Raw genomic sequence first — 17472 nt, forward strand, 5'->3', positions numbered from 1 at the left:
TCTTGTGGAGTTGTGGCTGCCTTGTGGTGTCATTAAGGGCAGCCTCTGGGGACCAAGTTTTCGACGCCTGAGCCTCTGGGAATGGAGGCCCAAAGTGTGGCAATTTCTAAGCCTGTGAATTGTCGCTACAGAAGGGGCACCCCAGCTCCTGGGAAGCTGAAGGGGGCAGCTTGCCACAGTGTATGCCATACCCCCCATCCAGGCATGCCTCCACCTTGCTGCCACACCTGCCCTCTGCTGGCCCTCACTGGAATCTCTTCGGTCCTGATCCCGCTCACCTGCCGGGGACCAGGTCTTGAAGCCCAGGCCCAGCACCGCCTCATGCAGGCGTCCTGGTGGGTACGGAGGCAGCAGGTTGCAGGCTGCCTTGGAAGGTGGACACACAGCCCTGCTCCTGGGGGTCAGCATCGTGGAGGGGCAGGACCCAGCCAACACCTGGGCGGGGACACCCCAGGACCTGTGACCTCACCAAGAGGTGAAGGACCCACGATGACATCATGGGGTGGGGGGAGGGTGGCGACGTGAGGGAGCAAGAGCCACACCTGCCAGGCTAACCAGCAGAGCACAGATGCCCGCGGGCAGCATCCTGATCCTTCTGCCCTGACTGCCACTCAGCCCAGCCTCCTCCTGGCTCCCCAGGAAGACATGGCTGACCTCCAGGCCAGGCCCTCCCACTGGGTCCCGTGGGCGCTGGAACCACACACACCCCAGCTGGAGTCAGGCAGGCCCGGGGTGTCCCACAGCCTGAGCCTGGGGCTCCAGGCCAAGAGGCCTGCACGTTTAGACTGGATCCCTGTCCCCTCCTCTGCAGGGGTGGGGGCGGGGCAGGATGTTTCCCTGTTGACGCCTCACTCCTGCCTCCTGCTGTGGCTAAACTCCAAGAGGAAAGACGATATAACAGCCTACAGCTGCCAGGCAGGCAGGCAGAGCAGCGGAGGAGGGCACCTAGGATGTCCCCTAGAGGGGGATGTGGAGTACGCTGCTGCCCAGGACCCCCATGGGAGCCCCTCCGAGCAGTGCCTCAGCCAAGGGCCTGAGGACCCCCGCGTCCATCAGAAGTGGGATCCACGGGCTTAGCAAAGCACTAACCCATAACATCTGGAGATGAAGACCAGCCGAGGCGTGATGGCATCTGGGGATGGGGGACAGTGCCGGGGCGATGCTGCCACCTGCTGGCGGCCAGGGAGCACCTGCTAGGGCTGAGAGGGGCCAGACCTCGGGGACCCCCAAGCTGGGGACCCCACCCCCGCCTGCGCATGTGCACAGCGAGGATCTCAGCTGAAGCTGTGACCCCTTTTGCGTCCGGGTGGTCCCCAAAAAGACACCATTGAATTGTGGTAGAGGAGAAGTCAGAGCAGACACGTCCCCTGAGCTGTTCTGACCTAAAGACGAGGCAGGGTGGGACCCCCCAGGTCCCCCACGAGCGGGCTTCCGCCCCAGGCCTGGCAGGAGCCACAGGGAGAGGAGGCAGGGTGGGACCCCCCAGGTCCCCCACGAGCGGGCTTCCGCCCCAGGCCTGGCAGGAGCCACAGGGTGGACTGTCCCACAGCCGCCCCTGTGCCCGCTGCCCGCTCATCACCCATCCCAGCACTCTCCAGCTGGTGGCCAGACGAGCTACTTCCTGCACTCACAGGAGGCTGTGGCACGTGCGTCTCCATCTTCACAGAGTACCTGGGGGCCGTAGCACTAACTAGCCACGCTGGTCACAGGGCTCTGTCCTGTTCCGGCTACCCCTGCCCCGCCACGGACCTCAGGCCCAGCTCTCTCCTGCCCACGGCTCCCACCTTCTGGTCGCACCACTGACCTCCCTCCAGAGCTTGGTGGCTGCTCCTCCTGGGCAATGCGGACACTGCCGCTGTCCGCTCCGGATGCAGAGGGCACAGCTGTGGGCACAGCCCACAGCATCTCCCTCCCCACTCAAGGAAGAACCTGCCCTCTCTGACCCTCCAGCAAGGTCAGGAGGGGTCAGCCAGCTGGCCAGTGGACAGATGGGACACAGTTCCCGGTCCAGGTGGGGAAGACGCTCGTAAGGCAGCAGCAGCTGTCCAGGGCTCCGCCCTGCCAGGCCAGCGGGCACAGCGTCCTACACGCCTGCTCTCCTGTACACTGCACCTGGCTCTGTGGGTCCACCGCTGTTGCCTAGTACTTAAAATCACTGCCTGTGGTGCCAGCATCCTACACGGGCACTGGTTCTAATCCCGGCAGCTCCACTCCCCATCAAGCTCCCTGCTTGTGGCCTGGGAAAGCATCGAGGACGGCGCAGAGCCTTGGGACCCTGCACCCGCGTGGGAGACCCAGAGGAGGCTCCTGGCTCCTGGTCAGCTCAGCTGAAGCCGTTGTAGCCCCTGGGGAGTGACCAGCAGCTCGGATCCTCCTGCAAGGAAGGCACCTCCGAGAGCACAAACCCAAGACCCCCTAGCTGCGCAGGGGGCCGGCAGCAGGGTGCAGTGACCACTACCGGGGGCAGGGTGCGGTGGCCGCAGGGGGAGCCCGGCAGGACCACGGGGTACAGGTGCGTGGCGGGGAAGGACACGGACGGTGGGTCACCCCCGGCCTCGCTGTCCCAGCCCACCTCGGCTGCCCTGCCACGGCCCCCAGCGCCCGCCCCGCAGCGAGTCGCCCCTGGCGCCATGGCAACCGCCCGCCCCGTGCCAGCAGGAAGCGGGTGTGCCCCGAGCTGACCCGCGCCGTCCTGGGCCCACCCACATCCTCCTATAAACAGGAAGCGGGTGTGTGCGCGGCGGTGGCTTCCGGCGCCGTGACGGGCGGGAGTGGCTGTGAGCGGCGTCGGGTGGAGCCAATCGTGGCTGGCGGCTGGAGAAGAGCCAGTGGCAGGGGCTGCTGGCTGGGCGGGGGCGGGCCCGTGGGCGGGGCGGTGTCGGGTGACGCTACGAGGCGGACGGGCGGGGTCGGGGTCCGCCGCGGGAGTTGGGCCTGGCCGGGCGGCCACGGCTGCGGCCATGCTGCAGCTGCGGGACTCGGTGGACTCGGCGGGCACGAGCCCCACGGCCGTGCTGGCGGCCGGCAGCCCAGGCGGGGCGCGGCCCGGGGCGGGCACGCCGCTGCGCCAGACGCTGTGGCCGCTCAGCGTGCACGACCCCACGCGTCGCGCCCGCGTCAAGGAGTACTTCGTGTTCCGGGTGAGGGTCGGGGGTGCCGAGGTGCCGGGGTGCCGGGGTGCCGGGGTGCTGGGTGGGTCGGGGGCGGCGGGGGGCCGCGGATGAGGGAGGTACCGAGATGCCGGTGGTGCTGGGGCCGGAGTGCTGGATGGGCCGGGGGCGGCCAGGGTGCCGGGGGTGCTGCCCCCCGAGAGTGACCGCGCCCCGGCCCTGCCCAGCCTGGCACCATCGAGCAGGCCGTGGAGGAGATCCGCGTGGTGGTCCGGCCCGTGGAGGACGGCGACATCCAGGGCGTTTGGCTGCTGGCCGAGTAAGCCCGGGCTGCGTGGGGGTCCACCGCTTGGGGCTCCTGGTGGGGGTCCATGCCGACCTGTCCCTGTTCCTGCCCACAGGGTGGACCACTGGAACAACGAGAAGGAGCGGCTGGTGCTGGTCACTGACCAGTCGCTGCTCATCTGTAAGTACGACTTCATCAGCCTGCAGTGCCAGCAGGTGGTGAGGGTGGCCCTGAGCGCAGTGGACACCATCTCCTATGGGGAGTTCCAGTTCCCCCCCAAGTCCCTCAACAAGTAAGTGGCGGGATGGGGTGCGTCGGTCAGCCACCAGCAGGGTCCCCTAGATGACACCTCAATATAGGGGCCTGGGTCGTGTGGAGGCGGAGCCCAGCGCGGGCACAGCTCCCTGGGGGATTCCTGAGCCAGGAGGGGGAGTTCAGGGAAGAGGCCCCCCAACCCCGAGAGGCCACAGCAGCCCACCGAGAGGCCCTGGAGGAGGAGGATGCTGACGGCCCACTGCCTGCTGTGCTCCGTTAACGGGTTAGCTCCGGTGCATACCAGCAGCGGTCAGTCCATGGTCAGGGTCCCCAAGGCATGGACTCAAGGCTGTAGCCCAGCAGGGAGTCGGCGGCTGTGCGGGGCCCAGACCTCATCTCTCACCGCAGACCCACTGCCCTCACTCATCAGGCGGGACGGTGTCGGGGTTCGGATCCAGTGGGACAAGCAGACCCGGCCATCATTCCTGAATAGGTGGAACCCCTGGTCCACCAACGTGCCCTACGCCACCTTCATAGAACACCCGATGGCCGGGCTGGACGAGAAGACAGCCTCCCTGTGCCAGGTGAGTGCCTTGGCCCACACTGCCCAGGGCAGCTGCCACCTGCTGCCCTCAGCACCTACTGTGTGGCTGGCCACAGCCAGGCAGAAAAAAAGATGTGTTTCAAAGATGGAGGAAAAAGTGGGAGGTTCTATCCACTGCTTTACCCCAGACGCCTATGAGAGTCGGGCTGGGCCAGACGGGGCGACAGTGGCCTGAGGACTCAGGAGTCACCATTGCCCTTGAGCAGCAGCTGGACTCAGAATGGCAGCCTCTCACGTCGCGCCTGGCCCTGTACATTATGGTAAAGGCAGGGCGGCAGACATACAGGAAGCTTCCATCTGCTGGTTAGCTTCCTAAGCAACGGCAGTGCTGGTTCTGGCTGGGCCTGGAGCTCTGTCCTGTGTCCCCTGGGGGGCCGAGACCTCTCCCAGGGGTGCACTTGAGCCCAGGTCCTCTGCTGTGGGATGTGGGCGTGCAGGCAGTGCTGTGACGTCGTAGTCCCCCTTGAGCTTGTTGACTGTGTGTTTGGCCACCCTGGCACGTGGTGCTGTGCTGCTGGCATCCTTCCTGCTGAGGGACAGGTGGTCTGGGTGTGAGCCAGGGGCAGGAGAGGCCAGAGCCTGGGTCTGCACAGATGCAGTGGGAGTGTGGGCGGAACCACTGAGACCCACAGGGACGAGAGCCTGGTGCCGGCTTCTGGCGCCACAGTGGGCCTGGCAGGTGGCGGTCGGTCCCATGAGCCCAGAGGGTTCCCCGGAAGCAGGGGGGTGCAAAGCCCCTCTCGTGTCCAGGGTGACATGGCCTCCACTGGCTCTCTCTACAGTTGGAGAGCTTCAGGAGTCTGCTGATCCAGGCAGTCAAGAAAGCGCAGAGGGAGAGCCCGCTGCCGGGCCAGGATGGCGGCGTGCTGGTCCTGGAGCGGCCGCTGCTCATCGAGACCTACGTGGGCCTCATGTCCTTCATCAACAATGAGGGCAAGCTTGGCTACTCCATGACGCGGGGCAAGATCGGCTTCTAGCCCTCCTGTCCCCACTCCTCTGGTGGCCTGGGTCCGAATAGTCCACACTGGGAGGGAACTGTGTGTGTGTGTGTAGTTGGGCGTGGACATCTGGGAACAATCTGCGGCAGAAGCAAAATGAACCATGCTGTCGTCCTGCTGGTGTCCGCCCTTCGTGGCCACGTGTCCTTCCGCGTTATCCACGCGGCCTGCCGCCCTTCCCGTGTGCCCGTCCAGCAGTGTGGAGACCGCGGGGTGGGCGGTGCCAGGCGCTGCAGCCATTCGCACCTGGTGGCAAATTTTGTATTTCGGAATTTCATCTGTTTTCTGAAAGCGACAGGCAAAGCAGGTCACTGGCAAGCTGGCCCAGCCTGGCCTCGCAGCCGCAGGGGATGCCTGTGGAGGGGGCAGTGCGAGTGTCGTGCCTGCTCTGACACTGGCCCGAGCTGTGCCCGAGCTGTGCGTCACAGCATCCCCCGGCTGGGAAAGCCTCGCGTGCCCCTGTGCCACGGGGTCTGACTGGCACCCCCAGGTCCATGACACAGCGCTGGCCAGTCCACACCCTCCCAGGGTCCCAGACTGGCACCCCCAGGTCCGTGACACAGCACTGGCTACTCCACACCTTGGGCTTGCCTTGTTTATGTTCACAAGGAAGCTGGTTTTTATAGAATGCACGGTAAAGGAGGCACCGCACCACCCATCCTGCAACCCACACCTCCTCAGGCTCTGCCCGCCTGAAGCCCTAGCTCAGCGCCCACCTCGCAGCTTGCTTGCCACAAATGCTCCGCGCTGACCACCAGCGCCCCCTCCTGCACCCAGCCAATGCACGTGAGACTGGCCTGTGCAGGTGGTCACTCAGTAAAGATGTTCCTAACCAAACGCATGTTGTCCCTTCTTTGCAGTCACTGGGACAGAGCTGTGGAGTAACGTGGGCCGGCACACGCTCTGCAGCTGGATGGGGCGGGGGCTTCCTGTATGCAGCCAGGGTAGGCATGGTTGTGGCAGGGGAGTGCCCTGCAAGGGCTCGGCCAGCTGCTGGGAGCTCTGTCTGGGGAGCCCCCACGCAGGAGGCGGGACGCTCACTCAGGCAGGCCAGGACCCCACACGCAGCGGTGCCGGTCAGTGTTAGCGCTCCATTCCCATGAAGCCGCCAGTCCGCCCTGGGACTGAAGCAGAAACACCCAGGAAACCGCCCTGGGCTGGAGGCCTTCAAGCAGGAAGGGCACAAGGTTACAAACCAGAAATGTTTATTTTAAATAATAAAAGAATGGTGAAGGCCTATGTATTTACAAAAATGCTATACTGTAAAAAAATAGAGTCCAGATGCTGCCTGCGAACCCCGCAGCTGGCCAGCTCCCCAGGCCGGGACAGCACTGCCTACGAGTCGCAATTCCATGCGCGACCGACCCCCTGCCTGAGGGCTGGGGCTGACCCCTCCTCGGTCTCCAGGAAGCAGAGGCAGAAGTGGTCCTTGCTGAGGAGTGCCAGTGAGTCCCCACTCAGATGCCAGCTCAGAGAAAGCACCGCAAAGTCCCCTGGAGAGAGGTGGCCAGTTAGGACAGGGGCCAAAGGTGTGGGGGGCGGGGGAGACAGACTGGAGGCCAGAGCCACCCCAGGGGACAGATGGGCAGCCTGCTCACCTTCCACGGGCACCTGCACGGACACGCAGCCAGCCCGTGACCACAGGTACACCCTGCAGCCACCTGTGCAGATGGCCAGCCGCGGCTGCTGCGGGTCCCACTGGAACGCACGCACGGGGGCTAGCTGTTCTAGCACCACGAAGAGTCGAAGCTTCTGGATGTCCCAGACCCACACGGCGTTGGGCACGTTGTCTAGGAGGGAAGGGGACACTGGGTCAGCCCAGCTCTCTGAGTGCAGCGACACAACAGCTTTGCCGGGCTGACCGGACCACTGCTCGTCACAAGAAGGTGGAGCCAGGGCGCAGGCGGCTGGCTGGACGGGGGCTCTGGCTGCACAGCACCCGCCACCCCGGCCAGCCAGCCCCACCCAGCACAAGGGGCACAGACCGTTCCTCGTGGCCAGGAAATAGTTGTCGGGGCTGAAAGCCAGCATGCCCACGCCGATCCTGGGGTTCGCCCGGTCAGTGACGGGCTTCAGTGTCTGCAAGGAAACCGGCATGGCAGCGACGCTGTCTGGAAGGGCAGAGGGGTGCACACTGCTGCTGCCGGCCGTGGAGGCCCGGGGGCTGTCCGGGCCAGGGCACCCAGTGCTCCCCCGGGGCCGGCTTACATTTGCTGTCCGAGGCTGAGAGGGGCCTGGATGGTGGGAAGGGCAGGGGGCCCAGTGCCAGCTGCGGGCTCGTCTCGGCTTCTTTATAAACAACCTGGAAGACACAGAGGGACCGCCACAGGCTGCAGCATGGTGACTCGGTGTGACCGCCGGCCACAAGGGAACAAGGCGGCACCGTCAGCTGCACCACCAGGAACCCATGGCCCCGTGGTCGCCTGGCAGGATCACCAGGCACCATCATGGCTGAGAGGAGGAGGGGAGGCTGAGGCCGGAATCCCAGTCCTTCCTAACTCGGCCCTTGGTAGCCACGGTCAAGCTGACCTTTGGGGAGTGGCTGCACACGTGCGTGCCCGCTCAGCTGCGTCATTTGAGCTGCTGCATGAGGGCTCCTTGGAGCTCTAAGTGACACGCAGGAGCCGGCGCAGAGGCCAGCAGTGGGCCAGGAAAGAGCCTGCACACAGGAGGAGAACCTGAGGGGAAGCTGAGCCCTGTGCCTGCTCACAGGCCAGCCCCGCTGCCTCCCTCCTGTGCCCTGAGCCCTGTGCCTGCTCACAGGCCAGCCCCACTGCCTCCCTCCTGTGCCCTGTGCCCGTGTGCACACCTGGTCACGCCCACAGCAGCTGTCCTGCCTCACACACCCTTCCCCAGACACCACAGGGCTCCACCTCCCAGTCTGCCCTTCCAGTAAGGCCCCAGGCAGCCTCCCACTCCCACCAGGGCTGGCAGGCCTGCCGGTGTCGTCTCTGCTGTCCCCGATGGGCTCCCAGGCCTGGCGTGCCGCTCTGGACACAGCCCTCCCCTCAGCCCCGTGTCCCTGCATTCCTGGTGTCAGCCTGGAGCTCCCGGCCAGCTCCAAGGTGCAGTAATCTGGCTCATGGCCTCGGGCTGACCCCTCCCCAGCGAGGGCTCACGGAAGGCACTCTCTGCACTTACTATCTTGGAATTATTGATCGTCGCCGGGTGCCCAAACTCTGTGATCATTTTCCAAGTCACATGATTAAGGATGCGCACCTGAGGATGGAAGCTATGTGAGGCTGATGGGCTGCCCAGTGCCCTGGACGGGGCCCCCACCGGCCCTGGGCCCACCTTCCCGTCGTAGCTGCCGACCGCCAAGAACTGGCTGCTGGGGCTCCAGGCCACAGACTTGATGCCCAGGGACCACTCGTAGGCGCAGTAGGCCGACAGCAGCCGGCCGTCCAGGGAGTAGAGCAGGATCTTGTACTGCAGACAGGCAGGGCGGGTCCTCAGCCCGGGGACAGGGCTCAGCCTGGGCACTGGTCTTGGGGGGGGACTGTAGCAGGAACGGACGGGGCGGGGGGAGCTGAGGCATGTGAAGGTCCTACCCAGTACCACGTCCCTCTACCTCCAAGCATGTGTCCCACGCGGCCAGCACGCAGCCGTTGGGTGCCCACTCGATCCCCGCGAGGTCCTGGGTGTCCGTGTCAAAGTGCTTGTGGAGGACAGAGGGGACACAAATTGGAGGGCGTTCCTCACTGTGGACGTTCCGTACACTGGCACCTGATGCCTCATGCCAAAATGGCCAGTCACAGCTCCAGTGCACCGTGTGAGCACACGCACGGCCCTCCGCGGCAGGCCTGGCGGGCCGGCCACCTACAGGGGCAGCGTGGCCGCCTGTACCAGCCTCCCCATGCCAGGCTCGCTCTAAGACTGCTCAGGGATGGTACCAGGCACCCCCAGGCACCTTGCTCAGCTCCTGCTCACGTGGACCACTGCATGCCAGGAGCACTGTGGGACCGTGCGGGGTGGGCTCCCCTGCTGCTGCGCACGTGTGCAAACCCCCCGCCCGAGCAGCAGGGCCCAGGCCGCCAGGCAACACACGTGCCCAGGCGCCACCTCACCTCAGTGCGCACACACAGCCAGGCGCTGCCTCCCCTCAGCACACACACACACACACACACACAGCCAGGCGCTGCCTCCCCTCAGTGCACACACACACACACACACACACAGAGGCGCTGTCTCCCCTCAGCACACACACACAGGCGCTGCCTCCCCTCAGCACACACACACACACACACACACACTCACACACACAGGTGCTGCCTCACCCTCAGCAGTTGCCAGTCGCTGCACACGAAGACGCTCACGTAGTCCTTGCAGTCCCGCCGCTCGGCCAAGGCCATGTAGCGGCCGTCCCTGGTGAAGGTGATGCCTGCCGAGAGGGGCATCCTGGATCAGCCCGGGCGCGGCCAGCAGGGAGCCGCAAGGGGGAGAGGAGGGGACAGGACAAGGGGAACCGAGGCACGAGGTGACGGGGGCTCGGGCAGCGACAGTCCCCGGCAGGTGGGACCCGCGCAGAGCTCTGTGGCCAAGCACGCACCTGCAGACTGCCTTCACAAAGTTAGTGAGTGCACGTCCAGATGGGTCTGGCTTAAGCTAAACGTCAGCTGGCTACTGGGACTTCTTATTTTTACTTTTTGTTTATTGAGAAGAAAAGTTGACCAACTGGCAAGCCTTCACTGGAGAGGCTAGACTCTTCTGGTTCTGTGTTAACTTAGAAATCAGTCCCGGATCAGAACTTTGTCAAGAACTGGAGTGTCCAAGGAGCGGGCCTCGGGCCTCGGGCAGGGAAGCGGTGTGCGCCTCTGTGCCCGCCTGGCAAAGTAAGCTGGGCAGGGCGCGCCAGGACACCGCAGAGGGCACTGTGTAAACACACGCTCTGGGCCGCCCACCGGCGGCAGGTCAGAGCCCCGTCAGTCACCCCACTCCTGTCCAAAGCTGGGAGCTCCCTGTGGGTCGCTGACAGGCGCCAGCAGAAGGAACTGCATGGCTCACTCGGCTGCAGCCAGGACCATGCAGGCCCCTGCAGCAGGCTTTCCCGCAGCAGACTGTATCCTGACAGGCTTCCGCCTGGGGGCACCCCAGGGGTCCTGGGAGGCCGGCAGGCTGCTGCTGCTCTGCCAGAACCTCCCGGGCCAGGACCCAGCCCACGGCCCGAGACTCACCCTCCCGGGCCAGGACCCAGCCCACGGCCCGAGACTCACCCTCCCGGGCCAGGACCCGGCCCACGGCCCGAGACTCACCCTGCTGACAGGCCTTGGGGTACTTGATGTATGACACACACTTGGTGCACAAGGACCAGACGGTGACCCGCAGCTGTGGGGGACAAGGAGAACGGCCGGCGTCCACCTGGTGTCCTTGGAAGGCTGTGGGCCATCGCACGCCAGGCTGCCAGGCCCTGGGAGACCCAGTGCTGCAAGCCACTGCACCTGCCAGGCGTGCCCTGCCGTCATGAAACTCAGCGCCAGGGCTTGTTCCTGGCACTGTGTGGGGCACCCAGCTGGACAGCCTGGTGAAGCATACAGCAGCCCTTACGGAACAGGCCAGGGGCCAACCGCAGGGACAGGTGTCGGGAGCTGTGTGTAGAATGGAGAAGCTGTGGACAGAGGCCACTGAGTGCGGGGGCTTCTGACAGCTGCTGCTGCCACCCCAGGCACCTCCAGGAAAGCATCTGAACCGAGCCCGGCCTGGGCACTGCCAACTACTGAACACCAGGGGCATGCTGGGAACAGCATGGTGCTGGCCGGGGCCAGATAAGGATCCCAAGTCTGTGCCCGGCCAGGCCGGGTCAGTCTGCGGTGCCGCGGCGTCATCCGTCAGAGCGTGCCTTACGGGGACAGCGAGCACCCTAAGCTGGGTCAACCACTCCACCTCACACCGCGGAAGGCCTGCAGGACTGACGGCTTCTGTGGCCACCCACACCAAATGGGAAAAGTCCAGTAATTACCAGGGGCCAACACTCGGCCCATGTGGCTGACGGCGGGCAGAGCTCCCTGGCCAGGTGGGCAGCCCAGTGCAACAATGAGGTGGGGGTAGGCCTTGGGGACCCACGGGGCGTGGAGGGAACCAAAACCCGAACCAGCAGGCTTGCTCCCACCAAGTGGCTCCACTTCCACGGACCCCAAAGCAGGCTGCGTGCCAGTGGGCAGCTCTCACTGCGACAAGCCTCCCACTGCCAGCTGGGTTGGTCCATTTCAAGTGACAACTAGGCTCTTCACCAAGCACATGGAGCACACGAGTGTGGAGGGATGCCTCGCCACAGGGGCAGACCGTGGGACCCGGGGGACCCAGCGTGCTACGAGGGTCTGCACAAGGCTCACGGACATTCTGCCCAGAAGCAGCAGCTGCCGACGTGGCCCCAGCACCTCACCCAGGGGCCATGGGGGGGCAACGGGGGGCCTCTGAACCGCACCTGGGGGCCACGAGGAGCCTCAGCACCGCACCCAGGGGCCACAGGGGCCGACGCGGCCTCAGCACCGCACCCGGGGGCCACGGGGGGCCCCAGAACCACATCAGGAGCCACAGGGGTAGCCTCAGAACCACACCAGGAGCCACAGGGGGGCCTTAGCACCACACCCAGGGGCCACGGGGAGCCCCAGAACCACACCAGGAGCCACAGGGGGGCCTCAGAACCACACCAGGAGCCACAGGGGGGCCTCAGAACCACACCAGGAGCCACAGGGGGGCCTTAGCATCACACCCAGGGGTCACGGGGGGGCCCAGAACCACACCCAGGGGCCACGGGGGGGCCCCAGAACCACTCCAGGAGCCACAGGGGGGCCTCAGCACCGCACCCGGGGGCCCTCAGCACCGCACCTGGGGGCCACGGGGGAGGCCACAGAACCACACCAGGAGCCACAGGGGGGCCCCAGAACCACACCAGGAGCAACGGGGGGGCCTCAGCACCACACCCGGGGGCCATGGGGGGCCTCAGCACCGTATCCGGGGGCCATGGGGGCCGACGTGGCCTCAACACCACACCCGGGGGCCACAGGGCCCTCAGCACCACACCAGGAGCCACGGGGGCCTCAGCACCACACCGGGAGCCACAGGGGCCAACGCGGCCTCAGCACCCAGGAGCCACGGGGGCCACAGGAGCCACGGGGGCCACGGGGGCCATGAGGAGCAGTGCTGTCACTGGGGACCTCACGTTCTCACCTACTGCAGAGTGGCGGGGTGGGGGTGGGGAAGCTGGCATGAGTGGCGGAGCAAGGACAGCGAAGCACGGACAAGCAGTGGTGCCCTGACGGGGGGATGCAGGGCTCCCCTAGGCCAGCACAGATGGCACCCAGAGGACGCCACGCGTGAGGGCGGGCTCCGGACTAGAAACGCCAGGTGAACCTGGCCACACGCGTGCGTGTGTGTGTGCACGTGTGCAGCCACGCCAGAAGGGAGGAACCCATGGGGAGGCTTTCTCACTTGGATTCAGAGAAGCAGCTACAGCTGACCACTGGGGACACCATGTATCAATGTCGGGGGGACGGCCAATCCCTTCTTTTGGGGCATACGAGAACTCACAAAAATCCAAGGACAAGATCCTGCCTCATTTCAAGATGTCAAGGATGAAACTGACATGGTAAAACCAAAGGATCCTTTGGGAATCTCTCTTCAGGATTTAATCCACAGTAATCACAGAGACACGGTTACCACCAGTCTAACAGATCTGAATGGTTTCTGGACCTAAAAGTACAGCGAAGCCCTCGTTGCCCCGGGAAGGCCGACCTACTTGAATGCTGCAGGAAGCCTCTGAAGCGGAAGCCTCAGAAACGGTTTTTAAATAGAAGCCCTCAGTTGCCTGAGGGACACCCTGGAGGGTGCCGGCAACAGAGCCTCCAGGCCTGCGAAGGAGCCCCACGTGCAAGTGGGTGCCGGGAGGCAGCACCCTGGGGGGGGGACTCTCCTCCCGCTGCTGGCCTGGAGTCACCCTGGGACACCCGCAGCCGGCCTGCCCCTGTGCGAGGACAGACACGCAGGTCCTGCGTGCTCTGGGTGGTGCTCCACCCCAGCTCAGGCCCTGCCCCATGAGTGCTCCGGGCTGGCGGAACAGAGCAATGGCTGTTGCGGCGTGGGACTCTCTTCCCACAAACCACAGCTCAGAGGGAGGGCGGATCAGCTCACCCAAAAGCCCTTTCTCAGGACTGAAGGAGGGTGTGTTTAAAAGTTTGTCTTCTTTTTCTCTTAAGCTGGACAGCAGCAGGTGTGCAGCCAAACCACCAGCCCCGTGCTTCCTACCAGCTCCTGCTCCGAATCCTGATGAGGCAGACCCCAGAGGCAGGTCCTGGGCCCAGGCGCTGGGCTCCTGCACTCCACGTGGGAGGCCAGCACCCACCGCGGGGGCATCTGTGGAGGCAGCCGGGAATGGCTCTCTGTGCCCTCTAAATAACCCTCTCAGCACCAACATGGCAATCATGCAGTGCTAAGAAGAGCAGTGACCCAAGGTGGCCAGGTCGCCACACAGTGGCTAAGGCCGACTCTGCCCCGGCTGCTGCGGGGCCGAGGGGCCACGGCACTCACGTGGAACTGGGTCGTGTTGAGGATGTGCCGCCCGTCGGGGCTCCAGCATGAGGCCACGAGCCCTGCCGAGCCCTCGTCGATTTTGCAATGCCACTCGGGCTGCTCCAGGGACCACACCTGCAGGCGGGAGGGAGATACATCAGGCCACAGGAAGCAAACACCACGCAGCTGGACACAGGCCCAGACGCAAACCTTCCACCATCAGGACAGCCGCAGGAGCCGACAGCTGCAAGCCAGGCCCTTGGTGGCCTCCCTGAGCCCTGCGTGAGGGCCCTGCGCTAAGCGAGAAGGGGACGTCGCCTCTCAGAACCCCAGGCCACAGGGCTGCAGAATCTCACTGGATCTGCTCAGAAGCTCCAAGCACGCTGGTGTCTCCCCACCGACCGCAACTCAGACAACCGAGAACATTCACACTCAGGCACCTGCCTTCACTGCCAAGGACTGCACTTGAACGTACACAGAACAACACCTTGACCCCTGCACACAGCTTACACCTGTACACACCTGCACACAGCACATACCTGTACACATACACACCTGTACACCACACACCTGCACATAGCACACATGTACACACCTGTACATAGCACATACCTGTACAATATACACCTGTACACCACACACCTGCACACAGCACATACCTGTACACATACACACCTGTACACCACACACCTGCACATAGCACACATGTACACAGCACACACATGTACACACCTGTACATAGCACATACCTGTACAATATACACCTGTACACCACACACCTGCACACAGTGCACACCTGCACACAGTACATACCTGTACACATATACACCTGTACACCACACACCTGCACACAGCGCACACCTGCACACAGCGCACACCTGTACACATATACACCTGCACACAGCACATACCTGTACACATATACACCTGTACACCACACACCTGCCTGTGGCACACACCTGCACACACCTTTACACAGTATACACCTGTACACAGCACACACATGTACACACCTGTACACAGCACACACCCATACAATACACACATGTACATACCTGCACAGAGCACACACACCTGTACACGGCACATACCTTTACCCGGCACATACCTTTACACACACACCTGCACATCCCCACACACACACCTACACATCCCCCTCCCATACACGGCATACACCTGCACGATGCCCCGCTTGTACATGGCACACACCTGCACAATGCCCCGCTTGTACATGGCACACACCTGCACGATGCCCCGCTTGTACATGGCACACAGGATGAAGAGCGAGTCTGCCGACCACTCCACGTGCTGGATCTGGTCGAGGCACGTGTACAGCTGCAGGATCTGTAGTGTGCGCACATCTCGGACCACCAGCCGGTACTGGACGCAGGAAGCCTGAGCAGCAGGGAGCAGCGGCAGGTGAGGCCACGGTGTGCCAGGGACGCAGCCCCTTCCCAGGAGGGGACGGGATTGTGACCAGACAAAACTGGAGTTGGTGACAAACCGCATACCTCAGCATAGTTTGACCATTTGCAACCTTGGCTTGTAAAGCCTTTCCTTGAGGAGCAAAGCAGGAGGCCAGTCCCGCCCCAGAGCCCTTTCAGGGGCCCCTTGGGCAGATGGAGCCTGAGAGCTGTGGCTCTGGCTGTACAGCTCCCAGCCGCCAGCACAAGCTAATGGTCAAGCCACGACGCTGCAGCTTCAAGCTGCCCCATCAACGCTCCTTCCACACTCTGAGGGTGGCTGTGCCTCTGCGGCAAAACTCAGCAAATAATCTCAGCTCACTCCACGGACCGGCACGTTTACATAGCTGCTGACATCCTGCCAGCAAGTGTGTCCTACCTGCCAGGTAAGCTGGACACCACCACACAGGCAGGCAGTCCCTGTCCAGAGCACCTGCCAGGATCCCGCCCCCACCACGGTCCGCACCTGTTGGGGCCCCGCACCTGTTGGAGTCCTGCACCTGTTGGGATCCCGCCCCCACCAGGGCTGCACCTGCCGGGATCCTGTCCCCACCAGGGTCCCGCACCTGTTGGGGTCCTGCAGTTGACCGGGTCCGGGGTCCCTGGGATCTCCGAGCTGCGGCCGCCCGCCCCCCATGCCGCCCCCAGGGCCCCTCGTTCCTGGCGCCCGCCCACCCGGCCCCGAGCCGCCGCTCACCAGGTACTTGCCGTCCGGGGAGAATTTGCAGAGTAGGCCGGAGAGCTTGAAGGCCTCGGAGAAGTTCATGGCGCCGGCCGCGCGGCCCCCGCGCCCCCAGCCCCCCGGGACGCAGGCGGCCACCGCACCCCAACCGCCGCGCTCCCGCGGCCGGAACTGAGCGGGCGGAAGCGCGCCGTGGCCAATGAGGGCGGCGAGGGCGGCGCGCGGCGCGATGGGCTTAAAGGGGCCGCGCCAGCAGCGTCCAGCGCGCTTTCGGGGCCGAGCCCGGGGCTGGGGCGCTTCGGAAAGGGCGGCTCACAGATGAACACGCATTTCCGATAAACAAGGACCCGTTTTCCCAAACACTGCACGGGACACCCTATTGCTGGGGAAAAAATCTCATGCGTGAACGGAGATTGACATTTCCACGGGCAGTTCGAGCCCGGGCTCGAAGGCAGGGGTGGCGTTCGTGCGTGGACGCTCACTCAGACAGAAGCGTGCCCGGCCACAGATGAGAATTCGTTTGTGCAGGTGTTGTGCTGGGTCCACTTAGTGTCCCCACCCCCCACATACACACTGACCTCTGGCCAAGCCGGCAGCCACATCCGCGAGGATCCTCAGCCCTTCGCTGACCCGCCTCACCTGCGTGCACCTGGGCACCCAGGAGACCCAACCAGTGGGATCAGGCGCTCAGCCTGCCTGGGCTCCGAGGAACCTTGCTCCCCCCGGCCTGCCCTGTCCTCTCGCCCCCTGAGGACCAGTCCTCCTTCCCAGTGGAGGCCGCCCCGCTGCTGGCCCTCCCGCCAACCCTGCCCGTCTCTGGTCCCTGTCCTGGTCCTGTGTTTGGAGAGCCAGGACGCGGTCTGGGTCCCGCAGGCACTTCCCGCCCGCGCCCCCATTTCCATCGAGCGAACGACCGGGGTGCGAGCATGCTCCCCAATCGCCGGCCTCTGTGTCCCCATCCGAACCACTCGTGCGTGGATCCTTCTGTGACCAGCGCCCCACCAACCCGAGGTGAGCAGAAGTGCGCGGGAGCCGCAGCCAATGCTGGCGGCGCCTCCGAGGCCGGGGACACCGCACGGCAGGTGCCGCCGCCGCCCGAGCCGCTCCAGGTCTCCGGCGCTGGGGTCCTCCAGCCGGGGCCCTGCGTGCGGACACAGCGGCCCGAGGCTCCCACCTTCCCGGCTGTAGAGGAGCGTCCGGAGCCGCAGGGGCCCCGCGGTATCCAGGGCGGATCCCCGAGCGCAGAGAGCGGCTCCCAGTCCCGGACCCCGGTGTGCCGGGCACTTGCGTGCCCCTTGGGCAACGCCGAGCAGCTTCTGAAGCGAGGGGCCACGCGGCGTCCCCGGAGGGAGCCAGATGCCAGTTGCAGGCGCGATCCGCTGGGGTCCGGAGGGTGCCACCCGGGCGGGGCCTGGAGCAGCGCTGCTCTCAGGACAACGCTAGGTTCAGGGCTAAGCGCTGACCCGACTTGGCTGGTAGAGCGTGACCGGCTCTCCCAGGAGGTGGGCACCCTCCGGGCCGCCCCGACGGCCTGGGATTCACCCCGCTCCGCCCTGGTGCGACACTCTG

General features: G+C 64.8%; 2 protein-coding genes across 3 annotated transcripts; one reads left to right on the plus strand and one right to left on the minus strand.

Annotated features, from left to right (window-relative positions):
• The first annotated feature begins 2911 nt into the window (after positions 1–2911).
• TPRG1L (tumor protein p63 regulated 1 like) lies at positions 2912–5306 on the plus strand. The gene is made up of 5 exons (XM_004596095.2): positions 2912–3140; positions 3338–3429; positions 3512–3688; positions 4082–4235; positions 5038–5306. Exons 1-5 carry the CDS (start codon positions 2961–2963, stop codon positions 5230–5232), a joined length of 798 nt encoding a protein of 265 aa, XP_004596152.1. The 5' UTR covers positions 2912–2960; the 3' UTR covers positions 5233–5306.
• Positions 5307–6313: 1007 nt separating this feature from the next.
• Positions 6314–16063, minus strand: WRAP73 (WD repeat containing, antisense to TP73). 2 transcript variants are annotated; one of them, XM_004596145.2, is made up of 12 exons: positions 15919–16063; positions 15001–15153; positions 13777–13893; positions 10506–10578; positions 9531–9634; positions 8825–8911; positions 8548–8682; positions 8395–8472; positions 7462–7555; positions 7239–7364; positions 6852–7043; positions 6317–6746 (listed from the first exon to the last, which is right to left on the minus strand). In XM_004596145.2, exons 1-12 carry the CDS (start codon positions 15985–15987, stop codon positions 6589–6591), a joined length of 1386 nt encoding a protein of 461 aa, XP_004596202.2. In that variant the 5' UTR covers positions 15988–16063; the 3' UTR covers positions 6317–6588. The 2 variants fall into 2 exon arrangements, with proteins under 2 accessions (XP_058516749.1, XP_004596202.2); XM_058660766.1 differs by lacking the exons at positions 15001–15153; positions 15919–16063 and adding an exon at positions 14935–14960 and having other exon boundaries at positions 6314–6746.
• Positions 16064–17472: the final 1409 nt, after the last annotated feature.

Source organism: Ochotona princeps, chromosome 2 (assembly GCF_030435755.1).
Source record: "Ochotona princeps isolate mOchPri1 chromosome 2, mOchPri1.hap1, whole genome shotgun sequence".
Lineage (NCBI taxonomy): Eukaryota > Metazoa > Chordata > Mammalia > Lagomorpha > Ochotonidae > Ochotona > Ochotona princeps.

Excerpts from the sequence above, each read along its gene's own strand:
- TPRG1L (XM_004596095.2), top strand. The coding sequence starts at position 2,961 with ATGCTGCAGCTGCGGGACTCGGTGGACTCGGCGGGCACGAGCCCCACG. Across the intron at positions 3,430-3,511 it reads GGCGTTTGGCTGCTGGCCGA|GGTGGACCACTGGAACAACG; the intron begins GTAAGCCCGGGC and ends TCCTGCCCACAG. Across the intron at positions 3,689-4,081 it reads CCCCCCAAGTCCCTCAACAA|GCGGGACGGTGTCGGGGTTC; the intron begins GTAAGTGGCGGG and ends CTCACTCATCAG.
- WRAP73 (XM_004596145.2), bottom strand. The coding sequence starts at position 15,987 with ATGAACTTCTCCGAGGCCTTCAAGCTCTCCGGCCTACTCTGCAAATTC. Across the intron at positions 10,579-13,776 it reads TCAACACGACCCAGTTCCAC|CTGCGGGTCACCGTCTGGTC; the intron begins GTGAGTGCCGTG and ends TGTCCCCCACAG. Across the intron at positions 9,635-10,505 it reads CCCCAAGGCCTGTCAGCAGG|GCATCACCTTCACCAGGGAC; the intron begins GTGAGTCTCGGG and ends CCCTCTCGGCAG.